General features: G+C 38.9%; 1 protein-coding gene across 1 annotated transcript; it reads left to right on the top strand.

Annotated features, from left to right (window-relative positions):
• The first annotated feature begins 5,313 nt into the window (after positions 1–5,313).
• Positions 5,314–20,533, top strand: LOC135239265 (tumor necrosis factor receptor superfamily member 10B-like). Its single transcript, XM_064307811.1, has 10 exons — positions 5,314–5,512; positions 12,871–13,033; positions 13,439–13,567; positions 14,472–14,583; positions 14,683–14,825; positions 15,164–15,253; positions 16,276–16,316; positions 18,146–18,412; positions 19,159–19,186; positions 19,770–20,533. The coding sequence occupies exons 1-10, from the start codon at positions 5,462–5,464 to the stop codon at positions 20,060–20,062; spliced, it is 1,317 nt and encodes a 438-aa protein (XP_064163881.1). The 5' UTR covers positions 5,314–5,461; the 3' UTR covers positions 20,063–20,533.
• The last annotated feature ends 1,989 nt before the right edge of the window (positions 20,534–22,522 follow it).

Below are 22,522 nucleotides of genomic sequence, written 5' to 3'. Positions count from 1 at the left end.
GACTAATAATGAGAGTCATGTGAAGCGCATGGGAAGAGTGGAGGTTGCCTCCTTAATGTAGGAGTATTAGCAAGGTCTTCATTATCTCAAATAGATTTTTTTAAAACCCTTGCTTGTGTATTAGTTCTAGAGAATAAGGAATTTGTACACACAAATCTTTCCTTTATATTCATCCTTGTGTTTTTGCTAAACATACCCAAAAACTCTCCGTATCTCCCAGGTATATTCTTATATGAATTTTCTTGACTATGGAGAAGAGCTGCTGTCTCCTGTCTGTTGTTCCAATGCTTTTAACTGGTGAGCATTATGATTTTTTATATGTACTTTGTGGCTCACAAAGTGGAAAATATCAGTGTTACCATCATGAATACAAATGTGCAGTACTACCACCGAGGGCACAATAGCCACATTCATAACCAACATTCATAGCATTCTCAATTGAAAAATGTGCAATACAGTACTACACTATTAGTCTGATACCACCAGCATTAAAAATAAAAGCAATACACGTTACAGGTGGATAGCTAAAGAGGGTTGTGGTGGGTGTTCAGTCTGTTGTTTTAACAACATGTCACTTTTAGTGTAGTCCCAATTCATGCTCAATAACTAAATCTAATTTATACCTAGATAATGTGATATATCATTAAATGTCCAGGTCACATTTACTTGTTACCTAAGCACAGCTGGACAATTTTTACAAAAAAATAAATTCTGTTTGGAATCTGTGGAGAGGTGATAGCCAACATAGCTGCTTAACATGTTCAGTGAAGCAATAATCTCAGACTGCAGCTCTTTTCCACGAAGTGTTACTTTTGAGATAAGAATGTCAGTTGTTGACTGTGGTTTTAGTGAACTCGTTCCAAAATGGCACCTTAGCAACAGAAGAATACTGGAAAGTACCATGAAGAGAACGGATCACTTAACCTGAATTTGGTTTAAAAACATGCAATTATCTCTCCACATAAAAAAACCTGTGAGTTACTCTGTGCATTTATAATCCTCTGTGTGAATAAATACTTCATAATATCAGCGTGAAATTTGCTTTTAATTCCTGCCTGTGCCCTTTGGCTATGTTCATAGAACTTAGCTTGACAGTTTAGCAGTCCACCTTATTATTCCCTTCTGAAATGTTAAATACTTCAATTAAATCCTACAGAATTTATTTTGCTGAGACCAAATGGATTAAGATCAAGTCTCTTCACATATATTATCTGTTCAAGACCTGGACACTGTGTTTGGGGATTCACTGCACTGAATGCTGTGAATAATTTAAAAAAGACAATTACATGTGTCACAGTAAATATTTGAAGTGGAAAATATGAAATTATAGACTTTCATTGGCACTGAGCCTCATGTTGACAAACGCCAATAACAGACTCCAAAGGCAATCAAAAGGCTGGAATCAAAACGAGATACTGAAAACTCACTTATACCTGCATGAAGGAACCAATTGAACACACCTGACGAATCAGAAACACCTGTGAAACCATTTGTCCCAAACCTTATGACGCCTTGAAATGGGGGGGCTATTCATAAAAAGTGCTGTAATTTCTACATAGTGAAACAAAATGTATAAATGCCCTTAAATAAAAGCTGAGTGTGCACTACATGTGAATTGTTTGATTACACATCTAAAAATTGTAAGGAGCCAAATTTGAATGGGGTTAAATCATGTTTTTGAACATGTTTTCAAGTCAATGCTCTCAGGTATCGCAGGCTGCTATATAATGGTTTGTGTTTTAAGAGTGTAGCTATAAAGGTCAGGGGTCAAATGATCTGCACAAATCCAAGTATGTGTGTTGGTTACAGATTGATTACTATTGTTATTATCTATTTCAGTATTCATTGGCTAGCTGTTTCCGGGGGGTCTTGTATGACATAAATATGTAATGGAGAGGAAAAACAACAAGTAGCTAATCACACTATATCACAACAAATTCAATTGTGTGTTACACACAGTCCCCTAAAGAAATCTTTGTGTACTTACATAATGGGGTGGAGAATAAGAGGGAAACATGCAGCACTAATGTCTCACATTTCCTGTGTAATGTATATGATCTTGTAAGTTTGGAGTAAACACCCTATGGAAAATGCTGTTGTCCATTTCATTATTATAAGACACACCCTAGTGGCCCTGATCCGGAAAAAACCAGCCAGGAAACTTTGCCAACACTCCAACTGTTATAATCTGCAGCAACTGGATGAGTCATTCTCCATTCATGCAGCAGAGGAAGGGGGGGTGGGGTTAACGCTGATCTGCTAAGCCTCAACCTCTTCTGCGCTCTCGCCTGCCTATTTCCTTGAACAGTAATTACAGCAGCTGATATACACCTCAGTTTGTCAGACGTCAGACGTGAGCAATCAGATTTTTCCTGACCGAGGAAAGAAATGTCATTTACAATTGTAAATACCGCTCTCCAAACATCCCTGATTTTTAGATTATAATTTTCATTAGATTACAAGAAACTGAAATAAACTTTAGAGTGAAAAGTAGGCTCAGGTCAGAACAGTGTATTTTGCAGCACCATTTTCCAGACTGTACTTTATTTCGGAAAATATAATGTGCGATTGTTAAACTGAACTCAGTGAGTGTATAGATTATTTAATCACAGAGTTGCTATCCAACTTTATGTTTTGGGAAACCTATGAAACGCTTTTATACCTTTCCTATATTACCCTGGGGTGTCCAGTGTGGATCGGAGCTTTGTCAATGCTTTCTTTATTAAAGAATGAAATTTGTTTACCATTGACAGTTACCCCTGTGCTATGAGTCCTACATACTTTATTCAATCTTCAATCTGCATTGAGGCACATTGTGGCTAATACATGTGCATTTATTACATGAGGAAAATAACCAATTACAGCACACAGATCCTGCAAACAAGTGTAATTGAAATGCTGTAACAGTCTTTAGGAGTTACTTGGCATCTACAGTACATGCATACTGCAAAGTCATTTGTATGCTTTCACTGGGGGCACCAGCAGTTTAGTGCTGGCAATTCAAATTACAAATAAAAGAACACATTGTGTAATCGCAAATATACAAATAGATGACATTCCAGTTAATAGAGCTTTTTATTTTTTATTTATTTATTTTATTTTTTTTTGTAAAAAATTGTGTAATTTGTGTTGATTTGTTGGCCAGAGACTAAGTCAGTGTTTCTCAACTCTGGTCCTGGTGAGCTGCAGGTATACTGGTTTTGGTTTTTACTTTAAAATCAGCAATCGGTTTTGACCTAAAAAACCAGGTGGGGTAAGTTAACTGAAATCAACTACCTCACTCGATCAATTGAATACAGAGGGGGGAAAAAAACAAGAGAAAAAAACACATTGAACATTGTACCCTGAGGCTCACCAAGAGTTGTGTAACAGAGCTGAGAACCCCTGGTCTAAGTGATCCATCCACACAAATATTTTCATGATGACTTTGCACCATTCCCTTACGACAACTCTCAACAGGCTACGCCTTGTTTTTTTAGTCCTTTAATCATTTTGTCTGAGAAAAAGGTGATCTAGGTTGACCCTGTTCCGTCAGATAAATTAAATGGGTTTCTTGGGAATTCTTGGTATATATATATGTGTGTGTGCGTGTACGTATAGTTTACTTCAAATTGAAACATAATTATGACAATTTTATGAATGGTTTCTCATTTAATCTTTCTCATGAACCTTTTACTTCAATAATGCATCCGAATATTGCTTGTGAATTGAGGTTTTGAAGTTACTTTGTTCTTTTAACAAAATAATTATAACCTTTTTCAGAAAATGCAAGTTTTTAGATATGATCGTGACATTCCTGACACCCCCTTAGTTGCTACCCGCCACCACCAGTCATATGACTGAATCACTCAACTGCTAATCCTGGCAATATAGCAAGATAATGGGAAATTGCACACCTGTAATCATGTTTCAGAGGTCACAATGGCTATCTGACTGAAGTTTTTATTGTATAAAGTGTTGTATTTAGTTTGTCAGTGGAGATCTTGTATTCAAATTTGGGTGATTTCGCCTGCAGGGCCAGTGCTTGGCATAGGCAACCAGGGACATCACCTAGGTTGCCATCTGTCTGGGGGGCACCATGATAGTGGGCGGTATGAGAGTCGGCAGTGGTCTAGTACCCCAGGCTCAGCACACAGTCACACAATCATCTGACCAAGAAAACTGATCAGTTCTATTAGGACAAACATCCACACTGGCATGGGGATCAGGGAGTCCATAGGATGCTATAAAATACAACATACAAAACTATGTGAAAGGGCTACTGAGAGCTACTCCTCACTATCACACTTCACACCAGAGTGGAAAGAGAATAAGACCTACCCAGCCTCTTTAATGAGAACAGTTCACTACAAGTCCTCAAGACAGCTACAAAGGTGCAGCCCCAGAATTCTGGCTTTGCTTCCTTCCGGCTCTGCCTTTTTAAATTTTTTCCAGAGTCCAAACAAAGCAGGCACAGGTGAGAGTAACTGGTTCAATATTTAGTGTTGTCATCAGTGGGCCAGCAGCCACAGTCCAGACTACCTCACCCCTTCACCAGTCATAATATAAATTAATAAATGCATTTCCTGGAAAATGTGAGGCTTTTCAGGTTCTTTTGTGGAATCAATTTCAGGCATGAATCCTCAGTACAAGAAGCAGAGACTTCACCAAATTACAGTGCTGCTATAAGGAGGGGCGCTGCCAGGGATTTTGGGCACCAGCACCCCCATCAGAATTACAGCACAACTTTTTTGAGTGACCCTGTTTGTGTGTGTGTGTGTGTGTGTGTGGCCATGTATTACTATCTTTGTGAGAACCAAATGTCCCCACAAGGATAGAAAAATGAGGAAAAGTGTGTGTACTTGTTCAGATAGGACAACCACCTAGGCAATGATGAGTACATCCAAATTTAAACCAAAACCCTATGCTTCCACATTACAATACCTGGGACTAACTATGATGCACAGTATCCAGAATCCTGTGTTTCCTAGTTCCCCAAAATGGACTATCGTCTTGTGTAGCGTACAAAAGTAATAATAATGGTTTTGAATATAGTACGTATTCCCTGTGTGGCTATATGTAGGCTATACAATCTGCCTAGATTATATGCAGTCCACTGAACGAAGCTCCACGCCACTAACTTCCCAAACAAATTCACCACCCAACTCTTATTGGTGTAAAACTTCCGTGTAGGATAATCGAATCCAATCACAGACAAGTCTGGTTTCCTGCGATGAGAAAAACAACTTTATTTTCGATGCATTTGTTGGATTTTTCATCGAGTTTACGTCAGGGGGTGTAACGCTCATACTTGGGAAAAAAAAAAAAGTCTGGTCGATGACTAAGTTATACTATTCGCTGAAGAGAGCTGGAGTACGCTACTGTGCGCTAGTAATTATAGCTCGCAAGGAAAAGTTTGTTGGAAGTCAAAGACAAATCTGGATATATTTTCTGAAAACATTTATATATTCTTTCTTGATTCATGTCACGTTGGAATTGGGGACCTCATTTTAAAATGAACTTTAAAATGACGGTAAGTCTCGAAGCGATGCCATCCTATTCCCTCTCAAACATTTAGCTTGAATGGTAGGCTAGTGTTTACAGTATGGAATCACAGTTTGATTGAGATATGCCTAAAATGGGCTTGTTCTTTGGGTACTGTTGTATACGTCTGCCTTTGACCGTCCCATAACTGCAAGTTCTACTAGACAGAAATAAAAAATAGTAGAGTAAATGAATCTAGGGTACTATTAAATTAGCGAGATGTAAAATGCTGCTATCGCGTAAACTTGTCAATAAGGACGCAAATCTCTACATTTGCCAATTCTAGTTATTTGTGCTTTTCCCTACAACCTTTATGAAATAGTATTTAACAGCAAAACGTGAAACTGTCGCGGAATGTCTTGGTAGGTTAACCATGAACTTCGTACCGGCAAGTGGTCGTAGTAGGATGAACTGCTACTGTAACTTTTCTGATTAACTTTCCATAACGCGTTCCGGGTAAAGTGGGATTTTGCGGATTGATAGGCTATTCATTTTTGCTTACCAAAACCATTTTAACACTAATGTGTACACGTCTATCGCTAGCTGTACGTGGTTTAAACCCAAAACTAGGCTAAGTCTATAAGCTAACTGCTAATTTGCAGCTAAATTCGATTGATGTCACGGTTTCCGGAGGAAGACCATAAATGGTCAAAACGAGTGTGCGTGCCTGTATTAAGAAATTATCATGTTAATAGCTACTAGTTATACGTTATAACTTTGTATTCATTTTTATTTATTGTTCTTCTGGAGTAGCCCTTGCCTCTTAAAGAAATATGTAGTTCCCAGTACTCGATATGCATGGCTTAATTTTATTTCTTGTTAGCCTACTATTTTAACATTCGTGTTAAACTCTGCCAACAACTCTGTCGTTAGATTAGTACATATTTTGTTGTTGCGTTTTCTCCAGTGTCTATTATGAATTGAGGAATTCCACACAATTTTTCATGCAACATCCTCCTGGATACCTGCTGCCAACATGCAGGCCAATGCTTCATATCACGTGGACGTCGTGAAAAGTACTGTAGACTGAATATATCCAGATTTTGACCATTGTATCTATGGCCTGTGTTTACAGGGGGTACTTGAAGGTTTGGAGTCCCTCGCCAGGCTCAATACGCAATGACAATATAGATTTTGCGAAAATGTTTCGAAATTTGAACCTTTTTTAAATTGCAATATGCCACTGACCATTTTTGTATTGTCAGTGGTATGGTAGGCCCGGCCTACTTCTTTTCTTATTTTTATCACTCAAATGCAAATACAAGACCTTGTTTAAATGTAAAGATGAAAAATGATGTCATTAATTTAATCCATTTTCAAATCCATCCAATGCCCCCAGATTTTAGATTGCAGGAGCAAAGTTTGCCCTCTCCTAAAATGTAATAGCCTATTTTCTACACTGACATAATGCCATTAAACAGTTAAGTTAATTAATGATATAACGCTAATAACAGTAATTAAAAAGGCGGTGTATTAATTAAGTATTGTGCATTGAAATTGTTACCAATCAGCGCTCTCATCAATTGACCAATGAAATCGATTTTGAACGTTCATTGCAACTACAGGGCATGGTTTGCACTGAAGTGGTTTGGGTATCGAAATTATGCGTGGGAACACAACAAATCAGCAGACACTACAGCCCTCCAGGTTTTGTATTTGTTATCCCTGCCATATACTATATGATGTAAATTTCAGAATGAAAACTTTTTGTAGTAAATTAGACATAGAAGGGCTTACTAAATCCAGGAATTATACCTGTGAATTGCCGCATTTTTACTGTTTGTCTGAAAATTAATTTGCATTATACAAGATGTACTTTTTCTACAATGGATAGCCTTGACATGATTTACCTCAAACTCATGTTGTATTGATCAGAAGGTAAATTTGAGGTTGTAGATGGGATTTTCACACTCTAGAGGCCTTACTGATAAACAGTGAGTATAACCATAGGAAATCTCATCATTTCTCAGTGTTTGTTTCCTTGAGTTAAAAATAACTTCCACACACGCATCCATGAATTCCTGTTCATGGAACCTTCATTGTTTCTGAACATCCTGTGTTCCTACAAAGGCGGTTCCGAGATCTGACTTTTTAGTTTTTCTGACTCAACCTGTTATAACCTGTTTAACCTGTTATTTTTGTGTTTTATTGACCTATATGAACTGTCTTCCCAAATCATGCAATATTTAAGGGATCCATTATTGGTCATGCTTACATTAACTTTTGACAGTCTAGTTCAGCAGTCTTGTTTAGAATTTTATGTGTATTGCTGGAAATTCACATAGACTTATAAAAAGAAGGTTTAAGGCATTTTCATACTGAAAGCCTGTGCACAGTTGTGTGAGGTATACCTCAACAGAAAATTGCAAGAATGAAAGCTTGATGCAGGGGACCTCCATTTTGGAATTATTGAGCAATGAGGAGTAGCATGCTTTTCTTTATCTGACAGCTTTTGATTGAAATCATCTGTCACAAATTAAAAGGTGGTTTTTTGGACTCAGTTTCTTAAAATAAAGAAGCTTACTGTACTTGAAAACATAATTCAATAAATATTTTGGGGGACTGGCTAACTAGATAAGGCCTTATAATTGAGAGCAACTGCTGAGTGAATATGGCTTCTTCAGTTTGCCAAGCACCAATTTAAACGCCTGAAACAAAATAGGAAGAGATTACTGTAAAGCACTGTAATGTTGTAGACTGCAGTCTGCAGCATATTGAGTGAGATCTCACAGCTCAGAAGACTAGCATTGTGTCATGGTAAAGAGCCAGCTCTGAGTGATTGTGGGTTTGAAGAATTGCTTTCACTGAGGTTATGGTTACAACTTTCAGTCTTTCATGTCCACTTCATGGAGGAAATCCATACCACATTGTGGTTGTTGATGAAAAAGGTTTTTGTGTGTATATACGTGCCCAGCCATCTGTCCAGTCAGTCAGTCTTTAATATTCTTTACAGTGTATAGGCCTACAGTGAGTTCTGCTCTTTCCTCTAAGCAGTAGCCTTGATGTTTCTTTGTTAGTCACAAATTGAGAACTTGGCCTAGCCTATATGCTTGTAAGGGAGACCCAGTGGGAAAAGGTAATGTTAGCAGTGTGTTGACTTCAAAAAGAAATGACCAACAAAGAGGAAAAAGAAGGCTGCACCCTGAAATTTATATTTTGACAAAAAAAGCAGTGTTGAGTGTTGACAAAGAAGGCAAAAGGCCTTTGTCAGCCCAGTCAGCTTGCTACAGAATTTCTGTAGAATTCTGTTTAGTCACTTCAGTTCACTCTGAAGTCATTGTAAAACTCACTCTTAGTTTTACTTTTTCAGAGGTTTACTTTTTATTTTTTGCCAGATTATTTTTTTCCTGATTAGAATTCAGTGCGTGCACCTGCTTTCAGAACTTGAAGAACAGGTTTCCTAAAATGGGTGCGTTAGGGAATCATGTGAATCAGAGGCAGCATAAGAGGACCGGATGTGATGTCACTTCACAGCCCCTGTTTGGATCCTGTGGGAAAGGGGGGTAAAGCCAGGCTTATAAGCATGAAGGCAGGACAGCAGAGCTGGCTTCATGGTGGTGAAGTAGAAAACACCGTGATATAGACTGGTGTCACATTTATGCTAAAACTTTCAAAAACAGCATGTGTCCATTTTGCTTATAAAAATGCCTTGTGAGGTCTTTTAAAAATGTTTTAATATTTCTGGAGGAGCTGATTTCTGGCTATATGCTCTGGTGTTTCTGTGCTCTTGTTATTAATGAATTGTGGTGCTGCCTTTTTATGTAGAAATAGGGTAAATGACAGTAAGCAGTTTTCAGAATCGGGCTAAAGAGCATGGTTGATATGAAATTACACATACAGTAACTGCAATTAGGCTGTGTGCTGTAGTTTTCGCATACAGTGTACTGACTATACCTAATGTGTGACTAATTGTTCACAAATTAGAAATGAGTGAGAAAATGTTACTGATTACTGGACTTACTCAGTACAAACAGCCTAATTACAACAAGGCTAATGATTGTGTTTCTATAATGCTATAGCCTAATATGATCAGTTACGGGTTTAATCCTAAAGTGCGATTGTTTGAGAATTAGCCTACTTATTGAGTGCAAGATATCAATCTACAGTACATTCTCAGGGCTGTGTCCAATTTTTCTTGTGGTGGATCTGAACAAAAATTAAAAAGGTGGTATTCCTCTTGGTGTAGCCTATGCCTGGCCGAAAGAACATTTCCTAAATTGTTTGTGAAAGGCTTTTTGTATTTTTGTAGCAAATGAAAGCCACCCACCCCGAGGGTGTTTTTTTAGGTATGGCACCAGCCAGAACCACAAGTCTTAACATTATTTAGATGAGCAAATCTAATAATCTGTGCACAGTGTTGGAAGTTAGGCCTGCAAGCAAGAAATTGACATGGCTCAGGAAGGAGAAATTTCAAATAAATTTAGATTAAAGGAAAGTAAAATGCTTTTACTTCTGCAAGGAGATACCATGTCACATGGACGACATTCAGGTCAGGGTGATTTGATACAGTATGGGTATAATCTTTCACACCTCGCATTTAACCTAAGAAAGAGAAGAGCACAATGGACTATGTGATCTTGGCCTAAAATCATAATGGCTATTGTAGGGGAAAATACTGATATTGCATCTGAGAAAGGGCTTAGGTGCCATGTGGTAGAGAAAAAGAATAATAAGCTTATTCAGCCGCCATTTATAAAAATAGGAGAGTTTATTTTTTCCTTTACAAAAGCCTTTTCATTTTCATTTGATGCTGTCTTATGTCTGGATAACAGATACTTCTTATTAGCTACAGGAAGAAAAAAGCTCTGCCTGGTCCCTTAAGCAGCCCACGCAAGCACCCTCATTGGCTGCCGCTACTTGGGAAATAATATATCCATGAGTCTGGAGCCTTGTGTTGAGCTGCTTCCAATGTCCCAAGAAAGGAAATGAGCTTTTTTCTCTCTCTTCCCCTCTGAGTTGCTAGCGCTCGCAGATTATTTGGATAGATCAGAATGGTGCGATTGTAAGTGCAACCTCATTGGTCCCTCAACTAAAGCGAGCCTGTGGAAATTCTGACGTCTGCCGAGAGCCGAGCACGGCGTTTCTGTCTAGGAAACTCCCTTACAATAACAAGGCATGGCCGCATTCCAGAGCATGCCGCTGGAGTCACGGCGCTAATAAGGCTGCAGTGCCGGCAAGCCTTTTATGCTGAGAACTGCGCCATTAAAACGAGGCCTAATTCTTCATCTTTTCAAGTGTGCTGTGAGTCACTGCATCACGTCGTCCGGGAGTGAACAGGACTGGCAGCCCTTACAGAACAACACCCTTACAGAAAAATGCTAAATTAACACACAAACAGTAACAGGACAGCTCAGGCCTACACTAATGGCCTGCACTCGGTTGTTTGTAACATGTGGTTTGTAACACAAGATGGAAGATGGAAGCCTTTTCAATTCAGAATGTAGGATAGATTACTTGTGGCTCTAACCTGATAAAGCGCTAAGACAAGCCAATGTTAATGATAGTCCATAGCCTCTTGTGCCTCATTAATGTCATATAGGCTAATACACTGTCTAACTTGTAAGTCTTACAAGTTCAGTGTGCATGCAGAATGGGTCGCAAACTGGTTTGGCTGGAATTTCAAGTTGTCAAGCTGGAATATACCATAAACATATAGCCTATTGTCTTTACCAGAGTCTGTCTTTGGGAGGCCTAGGTATAGGCCTAGGCCTAAGTCTAAATATATGTACAATATATAGGTTATTTAGATCTGTCTTCTCAAGTGTTCTCTTGCTTCTGAGGTCTTCTGTTCACCTTTTTCAAGCTGCATTTGAGGAATGTTTTCTGCTATTAAAATAGTTTTGAATTGAGTCATTATTAATAATGCGCTTGCTAACTTGTTCACACTACCAGTAAACATGGATGGAGTGGTGTTAGACCGGAAAATCGATATCATTAGCTGGAGATGTTAAAAGCAGTCTGGCCCCTTTAATAAAGCCGGTCAATATATTCCCCGCCTCAGTTCATTTGTGTGGCCAAGAAGATAACTGTGAACTGTGAACTGTGTGCTTTCTGCTCAGAGGTGATGCCAGTGTGCGCATAGCCTCATGTGCTGGCCAAAATCCCTGCCACATAACTTCCAGATTATAGGGTAACTACACGAATGGATTTTTTTTTTTTTAAGATCACTCGGTTCATTTTGTGAAACAACTCTGGGTTGAGCTCAGTTTATCTAATATTATATTTTGTCTAAAGATTTGAAACCATTAAGTGTGGCAAATATGCAATAGAGGAAATCAGGAAATGGCAAATACTTTTTCACGGTGCTGTAGAAAAGAAAACAAGCAAAACACATTATTTTAGTTTGAAAGCTGTTAAAATGGCGCCATTTGTCTCTTCAGCTCTATCATGTGAAATAATTGAGTGGATTGTACCAGTTCGGATAATAGGCTATATGGTGATATCATGCAAACTTTGGAAAAGTGAAAAATCTTGTTTTGCATGAGCCTCAAGATATAATTTTAGAACCAGTTACCTACATGGTTCATACAGCAGTTTATTTAATGCTTCCTATTTAGTCATTTCAGTATGCAATTTCAAAGATGTCCTATAACAATTTGTAAATATTTGGTTTTCAACAGAATTAAGCCCAATGAGAATGCAGTCATAGTACCTGGCTATATAGCATGGATGAAATACGGAAATGCTGCCTTTTTCATTTCCCTTGCATACAATTGTGCATTTCACTTTCAGTGTTTTTTATAGATGGTTGCTATTTTTATTAGTAGTTAAGTTATTTTATGAATGTAACACTATTGTATTATTTCTGTTGTATTATTGAGCTCATTATTATTATTATTATTATTATCCAAAACTACTAATGACATTGGTTTCCATTTTTGTTTGGGTGATGATGGTGTTAACCTAAATTAGGCTACTGCATGTTATATGGGTTCCTATTGTATTAAAAATGTAGGTTCTTCATATTTTTCTTTGATAACAGCAAACGTTCCTTTACTTTCTTTTTTCTTCCCTGAGTGGATAGCTTCCCTTGTTCATGAGGAATCTTTTGTTGGCTGAGTGACTAACAGAAGACTTTGGCAAATTCTTACTGATCACTTACCTTATATTGGCCGTCATGTCTTTCACTAAATAATTATGGCTGTGGTGTGCCATTTGAAATCTGCATCGAGCCAAGCACTAAACTATGCTCTCTCTATGCTTTTTCTCGCTTTTCTTGATTTGCTTTCCTACTGATGCGCAGATCAGATGCTTCAGATTAAGCGAGTGATTGCTCCCTCACGGTTTGTTATAAGAGTACCGAGTTCCTATTCGCTGGTAATGGAGACTGTGACTCCTCTGTCCTAGGTTATAATTGCGTGCCTAATCCTCCCCGTGGCTGCGGAGGTTGCGGACCAGGGGCTGAATCGGCCACGGAATGAAGAATGGAACAAGACTGCCCCGCAGATCCAGTGTATTGAAAACCGACAGTATGCGCATGACGGCCGCTGCTGCAACAACTGCGAAGCTGGTGAGAAAATGAAATGCGCATACATGCAGAATGTGTGATGTCACAGCGCGCAACATGATCCCATGTTCTGCATGCGTGGAGGCAATATGCCCCAGGCGCAATATCAAGGCCCCTACAGAATCTGGCTGGATTTTTCAGTCCAAATAAATAAATTGTTCTTTTGTATTAATGAATTGCTTTATTATACTGAAATTTTCAAAAAAATTTCTATGGCCCATAGGACAATTTGTAAAGTAAAATCAACATTTTTTTCCTTGTTAGACTCGTATAACCTCTGTTAGAGTTAATTTAACAGTGGGGATTTTGCTGTGCTTGATATGATATGATATCTTCATTTCATTTGAGAGCAGTGTAGATATTGTAGACCGCCTGGGTAAGCAGTGATGCATGCATGCCTTGTCACAGGTACCTATGTGAAAACGCCCTGTGAGAAGGCCTCGGAAGTAGGCGTCTGCGCTCCCTGTGAACCCAGAACGTACACAGAACACGCGACTGGGATGGATCGCTGCCTGACCTGCACACCGTGCCACAGGGGTGAGTGCGTCTGCGTCACGCACCTGACCCTTTCAGCGCTCCGATTCACAGGAGCGTACGCTTGGGTTTATATTTATAGCATAATTATATTTTCTAGTTTATATTGCTAGATAATCAAAATATTCTTCTTATATACTGTAAGATATTCCTTTACCGATTTTGCCACATTGACAAAATAAAAAGGCCCTAACAATGAGCAGCTTTCAGAATACAAAATAAACACGAAACCAAAAGACCAAAGACGAATCGGATCACTTTCACAAACTTGTAGTGGAAAAATATGAGTGAAACATAAAATAATAAATCTATTTTTAAAGCACATTTTATGATCCTTAGAAAAATATAGAGCAGAATAAAAAGGAGTAAGCATAGAGTAAAATGATTCCTGGTATGGAAACTTCAAGTTGATCTTGATCCAGAAATGCTAATTGTGTGCTGGGTGTATTAAAAGAAATATGATGTATTAGCTATTTGTTGGAATTCCCCTTAAGAGTTCTTGCCATGAACACTGTAAATGGTTGTAAAGCCCTAACCCTCGGGCATATTGAGTAAATGTTTCTCAAGCAGGATAACCATGGCGACGCCCAAAGGTGCCGATCAGCTTTTTACCAGCTCAGCTAGATTCTGTTTAAAGCTGCTTTAAATGCTAAACTCTGCTAAATACCAAGTAATAAATCTTTAACTTCATATTAGTGCTTTGTGTCTGTATGCTTTAAATAGGCTTTCTGTAGATGGCCTTACATTGTGCCAGTTCAGATTAACAAAAAGAAAGAAAAGACCTTCACAAATGCAGTACTACTAAGCGGTATCTGTAGCAAGAGCCGTATGTAATTGAGTTAATCCCAGAAGAAGGTATACCGTACATACAGAAGTACTCTCTGAACAAGTGACTGTCTCTCTACAGATCAAGAGGAGATAGTGCCCTGCACCGCGACTCAGAACGCGCAGTGTCAGTGCAAACGTGGCTCCTTCTGTGAGATGGACAAACCATGTGAGGTGTGCAAAAAGTGTGCCAAGTAAGTTCCCTTTCCATGCTCTCTTCTGGTCACAAACTCGTATTGTTGCACAGCTATTGAGACCTGGATTTATGCATTTGCTCATCACCTGTTTTTCAGGTGTAAAGAGGATGAGGAGAAGATTCAGAACTGCACCCGCACCTTGAACACCGTGTGTAGAAAAAAGCAATCCCCCATCTCTCCTATCCCCACTGACCCTGTGACCCCCACTATAAGCTCCCCCACTGATGCCACTGTTCCAGGTATAGCGCACAGTCTGGCTATGTGACTTGCTCAGCTGTGTCTTGTCTTTTAGATGGATTGAAGTTTCAGCAAAATATTTTATCTGTGGATAAAAGCAAAAAACGTGTTCTTGCTTTTAAATCACAGAATTAGCATTTGGGGTTCAGATGGATCTTATCGCATCCATGATTTTCTAGACTATTCAGTTTTACAGGACAGTGATGTTGCAAATGACTTTAGTAATCTATTCTTTCACTCTGTAGTAGAAAAAAACATAGTCTAGTATCTACACTTTGTTACAGATTATATTTGATAATTGATAACAGTATGAAAATTTATATTTCTTTTATTCAAACAGTGGTTATCTCCGTGATGTGTGTACTGGTTCTCATTGGAATTGCTGCTGTCTTGTGGTGTTGGTGGAGAAGGCGGTCTGGCGAAAGGACAGGTGAGAGAGGACGTTTATAGCAGGGATTTCAAACTCAAACCATGAAGGCCAGCATTGTCTGTTGATTTATGGTGTCTTTCAGTGCTTAAGTGCTTCATCTAAGTCGGTGATTGGCTAAAGAGTCCACAAAACCTTTTCCCCAAGTCCTCAAATGTGGGGAAAACACCTTTTGCCCAAGTACCTAAAATTAAATATTTATTCATAACTAATCCACAAAGGCATTGCTTCTGCGACTCATAATGTGTTAACAAAAAACACTTTAAAGCCACATCGTATTGAAGTTGAAGAAGGGCTGTAGTTATCATCCAACCGCTGATTACAAGGATAGCCAAAATTTAGTTAGGATAAACTCCCACAACATACAGTAATACCTAGGAGTTCAAAATATAAACGCACACCAGAAACATCTACATGATGTTTATTTTTGCTGACATTTTTACAAATAGGACATTACATATTTTGACTTCATTTGGAGTCTGAACATATTTCCCATTTAGTTGTATATTGTTGGTAATGTTGTTTTTGGCTGGACCGCAACAGCGGTTCCAGCCCTACAAACTCGAATGTCTGTGACTGCGTGACTGAGTGAGTGGTGAAGCTACACCATTGGTTGGCCTGATCACGTGTGTTGGGTCCAGCCATATACTAGGTTTTAACCTGGTCTTGTTTCCTTTTATTAAATCTGTCCTTGTTGTGTTTGCATTTAATTTCTAAATTAAATTTTCAGGGTATTGTACAAGTGTACAGACTTTACTACAGTGGCCAAATCTCTTTCTGTGCTTGTGTGCACAATATATTTAATTTGATCTTACTTGCAAATACAGACTTGGTTAAAATTATGCAACATACTATGTATTTAATATGACTGATTTCATTATATGTACTTGCCAACGCTTCGTAATAGAAATGTTAGTTCATTGCAATTTTATGATTGGTCTTTTTTTATGAGATTTTTTTAGACTGTACATGCTGGAACATGGGTCAAAACAACATGTGTTAAAGTCTGCTTCCTTGTGTTATAGAAACCCCAAGTGATCCGAGTGAAGAGGTGAAGATCAATATGGTAAGCAATCTGGATTCCTTACTATTTTTTAAATCTTTTTTTCATTTTTTATATATTTTATTTTTTACATCTGCAGAAAGGTTCAGCCCACCAGTATATTTTAGGGCTGGATGTAGCAGATCACAGAATACATTTGGCCAAGTTCTTTAAAAGCCCTGATAACATCCTGATTGTTTCTTGTAAACATGTGAACCTGAGAATGGCGACACCATTATCAACACAGATTTGCTACTTTAGCTCTGTCTTTCTTTGTGCTTGTAATTTGATAGCCGAGGTTCTCATCTTTCAAATATGCGTGGCTTTGTACTGAGAGACACACCCGATTCATGTATTTAGAGCGAGGCTGATCGCCTTTTATTTGAAGCAGCAGTGTGAATAACTAGAAAGGTAACAAGGTGTCTGCTTACGATCTAAAATTGTTTTGTCTTTTTTACCAAAATAGGTAACATGAAACATGGAGTTTAGGTTCTGTTACCCCTAGTGCATTTCATTGCTGTCCTCATTGCCATTATCTAACAAGACTGAGGGCTGGCTTTACAAAACACAGGTAGTGCTCAGATTAAAGGCACGTAAACCAATGACTAACACGCTCTTCAGAATTTGAAGGAATTGGAAGCATGAAATAGTGTACTGGTGTTATAGTTGGCGGTGGTTACTGAATTGCGGCAGTCGGTGACTGCTTTATCGTGTTCTGGGCTGAGAGTGGTGGAGCCATTTCCTTAGTTAGTTAGTTGGTATCATTGAGCACAGCTGGTTTGATTGGAGCCACCTGTCGCTAATCAGCCACAGGGTTTATAAGCTTGCTTTCTGTTCAGGCTCAGAGGGCTGGGAATGGTGTGAAGTGAGGGGGCTTATGGCCGTACCAGTTTGTGATTATGCGTCCCAAAAGCAGGTTGTAGGAAAGACAAGTTTTGCAAAAGTTGTTCATGTCCTCTGAAACTATTCACAGAAACACGAGTTTACAGTATGTATTTGACATAACAGATAAAAGTGTCAGATTTAAGTTGAAGAAAATGGCGATATGAATGATGTCCTAAATTTAAGCTACGGTAAAAATAATACACAAGTATGGTCTTATCTTCTTTCTTTCCCTTTTTTATTTTGAGTTTGTTTGGTCTCGTTTAGTCTAAAGTCTCCATTTAGTGGACATCAGCACATTGTCTTTGAGATCCACCTTTCCCGACACAAACTCAGTTGTTTGTTTCCAGTAGGGCCGTGGTTCTCAATCTTTGTCCTGGGGACTCCTGTATATGCTGGTTTTTGCAACTGCCAGTCTCTCTATTAAGGTTGTTGAACACTTGTGTACAAGTTCTTGCATAAATTCATCCTTAAACCTGTTAGAACAATGCAGGTTCTCATTATCATTTGTGTTGTCTTTGAATTCTACCATTTGTTAGTTTCCGTGGCCAGGTGTCCACACTTTTACCAAATAATGAGCCCAATTGTTCACCTCAGTCTGTAATTTGATGAGTTAAACATTTTTGAGACCTTGTGATCGCTTGCAATATAGCGCAGTTGGCACTGTAAGGATATGGGACTTCTTCATGGCATGCGTAGTTATTCTGACATGACGTGGTTTAACAGGTTAAATAATCCCTCTAAACATGAAAAGCACCTAATTAAGAAAAATGAACAGCTTGTTAAAATGCTGGTATCGCAGTTGTGGTTGGAATGAATAGCAGCATACAGAGTGGTACTCCAGTACCAAGGTTGAGAACCACTGCGACAGAGAGTGACATGGGATTTGTATGAGACCTGCCGTAACATGCAAACACACAGCTCCACAGCTCCACTCCTGCCTGACGCGCTCCTGTCCTTGGCTCCGCCAGGTCGACCAGTGCCACGGCGCGCCGGAGGAGGCGCGGGACGGCCGGAGCGCGGGGGAGCCGCGGCAGGAGTCGCAGCCCCTGCTGCAGGAGACGCAGGTCGTGCACGCCAAGTCCGTGCCCGTGGAGGACGAGGACAGGGGGCTGGGCGACAGCCTGCCCAACACCACCAACTCCTCCCAGACCAGCCTGTCTGCCCCGCCCACCGTGCCGTCCTGCGGCAGCTCGCCTCGCCACAGCCCCGCCCCTAACAGGCTGCCTGTCTGTCAGGTGAGCCACCCTGTCCACTGCCCATCAACGGCCTCTGCGGCCTGCTAATGAGAAAAATAAGCCTCAGAATAACATTCTAAACATGAAATTGTTGGGGTTTTGATTGGGGGGTAAGTCCAGAACTTGCTGGAACATTGATTTCAATACAGATTAAAATCTGTCAAATATTCAGGCAATGCTTGTATTTATCGATGGTCAGCAGCAGTAATGGAATAGTCTGCTGTACAGTTTTTTGGTCCTTGAATTTGGGGAAGGAGGACTTTGAAAATTCCTTGAGTTTGATGACGTAAGTAAGTGTAGAAAAGCTCCATTGTGCACAGTCCTTCAGCTTTTCTTCTTTATGTCCAAATAAAGCCATGAACAGATGAGGACACTACAGAAACTTTTGCTTTATCTACTATGTAGTGAATAGCATAACTAATGGCTGATATTTATATGGGATGATAAGAAAATAATGCTGTTCTGTGATTGCAAAAATAGTGTTTTTGGGAGTTAAGGAAAAACTTTTCCTAATTATCCACTTTATATATTACATTGCCTTGCTCTCGCATGGGTAAAAGTCTTCAATTAGAAGGGTGTTTGCATGTTTATTTAAAATACATGACTTCTCAAATCATATGAAAATGTACTATGCAAGCAATGGTTGAGTTATGCCGTTTATTTCTTTCAGGATCATGAGAGCGACATAAAAATACATATTAGAGCGGTGTTCTTGCAAAATGTTGAAATTTTGCTTGTTTTTGCAGGGGGAGAGAAGAATCATTTCTTTGAATGGTAAGACACCAATGTCCTTTATTATAAATCTGGTGGAACAGGAAATGCAGTGTGTTCACTGACTTTTGTCAGCAGTTTTGCATTAAGGTTGCTTTTGCCTAATTATATTAAAAGCAGCTGTCCCTCCATCACGTACACAGTGGCCCAGAGAGATTCTCAGCCACAGTCATCCACATAGAAATGGCTTGATGGCAGCCTTTCCATAAATGATTTTAATATGAATTTCAGGAAAAAAATTGTTTTGCCCCTGTGCACCTTCTCTGTCGTCTATCTTGATTTTACACCTTAATTAAAAAAATTTTTTTAAAACAATAAATTGTATTAATTTTGGTCTCTGTTCACTTGCATTGGCTTACATTTTATGGTATGATGCTGAAGTTAATGTTTTTTTTTTTTTATTGTATTGAATTAATGTTAAATTCAGTGATAAATTAATAAATATAGTTGATGTATTGTTTTTAAAATAGCTTTTTGTATAAAAAACCTGTATAGTATCTAATAACATTCTAGTAATAAAATTTACAGCATAGTAACCTGTTGTAAAAGCTGGCTGTAATAGGTTTTGCTCCATTTTTCTTTTCAGGTGATGACTCACTAAAGAAGAGTTTTGACATTTTTGAAGAATTTTTGGAGCTGAAAATTCACAAAAGGTTTTTCAGGGCTATTGGTCTGAGCGACAACATGATCGAGAACGCGCGCGCTGAAGATAAAGTGTACGAGCTCCTGAAGGCCTGGATGCAGAAGCAGGGCCGCGAAGCCGACATTAACGACCTCCTCAATACGCTGCGTGACTTGGATCAGAAGCTTTCCGCTGAAAACATAAGTTTAAGGGCAGTTGAAAAGGGGTATTACAGATATGAAGACGAGAGCAATTAATTGTCCTTGAAGATCAAAAAAAAAAAAGAACATGATGGAATGTGAGGTGTAAGAGAAGGGCCTTGTACAAGAACTGCAGTGTTGTTTGTGCAGGGTCCTGTGCCATGGAAAATGACCAATGGTCAAAGTTTCCTAATGGGTAAATTACCTCTGATAGGGGAAGCATGCTCTCTCTCCTACTCTACATGGACCCTGTGCGCTGCACCGTGCTGATTGGTGCGGGTGAAGTGTACGGGGGGTGGGTATACACTGGCTCTGAGGGAGCGTCATGATGCCTCCACACTGCTGTTTACCCTGGATATACTTGACACATTGGTATTCTAACTGCATTAGCCATTTTGAAATGGCGGAAAATGCAGATGTTTTGCGCATAGCTGTAGTTACTTCAGCGATGTTTGGACTGCGCACATTTTTCAGTTTGTTTAATGTCTGGTGTCTCAGTGCACTCGTGGGAAATAGCAAAGAACAACAGATGAGTTTTCAGACAAGAATACATCCTTAGAGCAACAGTGGCCATGGTCTGTATGGGATCACAGGTTTTCAGCCTTGCACAGGATGTATTTAGCTGTCATAACAGTCTGTTTAACCAGTCTCTCTTAACTTTAAGGATATATATTTCTGTTATTTATTATGAAGTATTTATTTGTAATAATTGGCTATCCAATGAAAGTTAATTCCGTTTTGAGCACCATACTGAAAGTGTTGAAGTGTTGGTACACCGATGCTTTCTGTATGATACCTTAGCAAATGGTAGTGTACTTTGGCATTAAGTGATCAAAAAAGTAGGTCGTGTCATTAGGCGTACTCTGCCGGCTGTATCGATCACTCAGCAGTTGCAGAACAGATTGTCTGGACTGATATTAGTTCTGCACAGGAATAGCAAACTGGTATGTTGTCGGTGGTCAACACATAAATAGCAGGTAGTTTTTACTGAAATCAGGCCCGTGGTGTGTTGATAACTGACATGCTATTGACAATCGAACAAGCACTTGTGAATCTCTCCAAATTGGCTTCAATGAGGAGGACTGGATTCATCCTACCACGAAGGAACAAAACTAAATATGTTTTATGTATCATTTAGTTTTAATTCAGTGGATGTAACTGACTTTAAAAATGGAGCGGGACTGGAAACACACATTCAGCCTGTCAAAACTATTTCACCTAGTGTCTTTTGCAGTGGAATTGTGCTTCCATATGCTGCTTCATATGAGAATATATGAGACAATGCACTTAACTGGTGTATTTAGTTCTTTTTTCAGAATAATATTTTGTCCAACTGGATCACATAGAGTAGCGCAGTGCAGGAGAATGTTGGAGCAGTGTCGAGGCTGTCTGGAAGATGCAGGTACTGCCACCTGTTATTTATTTTTAAGGATATCTTTTGCTTTTCATTTTGAGAAACCTTATATGTTTGTCATATAATTTATCTTTTGTCAAATTCAAATAAAGATTTGATAGCCAGCTAACAATTAGTCTTGCAGGTTTTTCTAGATGATGCTTAGATTTTTCTAACCAATTTCAAATGTTTTTTAAATATGAATTTAAAAAAGAAGAAAATAATGCATTTGTTAGTATTCTAACCATTTTGACAGTTGTCTGCCATTGTGTACACAAACCTGAGGAAATTATGTATTTGTAAAGAGAGTTGGTACTGCCTATTCAAAATAAAAATTGTATATGAATGTACTTTGTGCAATTTATTTTTCATCATTTGTTTGCAGTTTCAATGTGTGTGCTAGTATTCTGAGTGGTTATCCGAGCCACAGAAAAGCTTATACCATTACTACGGAAAAGAAATCCCATTTACTTTCCATTTCTCATTATCATAATATTATTCGTTCTGAATGCTGACTAAACAAGAATGTGGAGTTAAGTGAATCAGCTTTCCATATTGCATCATTATTATGTGTTGATGGGAAGAAATGTTACATATTAACATATTGTATGTACAAAAATGAGTAGATTTGTCTGGGGAAATCCAAAATGTTGTGTTGTCGGATAGGAGGGGCTCAGAAAGTAGCCATGGATGTTCGTAGGGGGAAAGTTTTGATGTTTTTCTGTACAGGAGCAGCCTCCTTGTAAACCCATTATCTCCCGGCTCCCTTGAGAAAAGGCACAGAAAATGAGGAATAAATACAGGAAGTGAGATTTGTAAAATGAAAATGCCTAAACCAGCTCAAGTCTGGAAAACAAGCTACAGGAAGTGCCTGTTGATCTTTAAGATTGAATTTGATAGGCAGCCTCATAATGGCCTGCTTTACTGGCATTGACACATCTTTGGTCCACATGTTGAGAGACAACAGCCACAGACTCCAAGTGTGAAAGACTTAGAATCAACTCTTGAACTTTTGTTAGTATTTTTTGCAAAAACTAATGGTACAGTGACACACAACTGGCCAAGAAGCAGCTGAGCAGCCAATGTCCAATAATTTCTGGTCCCCTAAAATGGAAGAATGTATA

This window comes from Anguilla rostrata, chromosome 14 (assembly GCF_018555375.3).
Source record: "Anguilla rostrata isolate EN2019 chromosome 14, ASM1855537v3, whole genome shotgun sequence".
NCBI lineage: Eukaryota > Metazoa > Chordata > Actinopteri > Anguilliformes > Anguillidae > Anguilla > Anguilla rostrata.
This window is presented reverse-complemented; position numbering and strand designations above follow the sequence as displayed.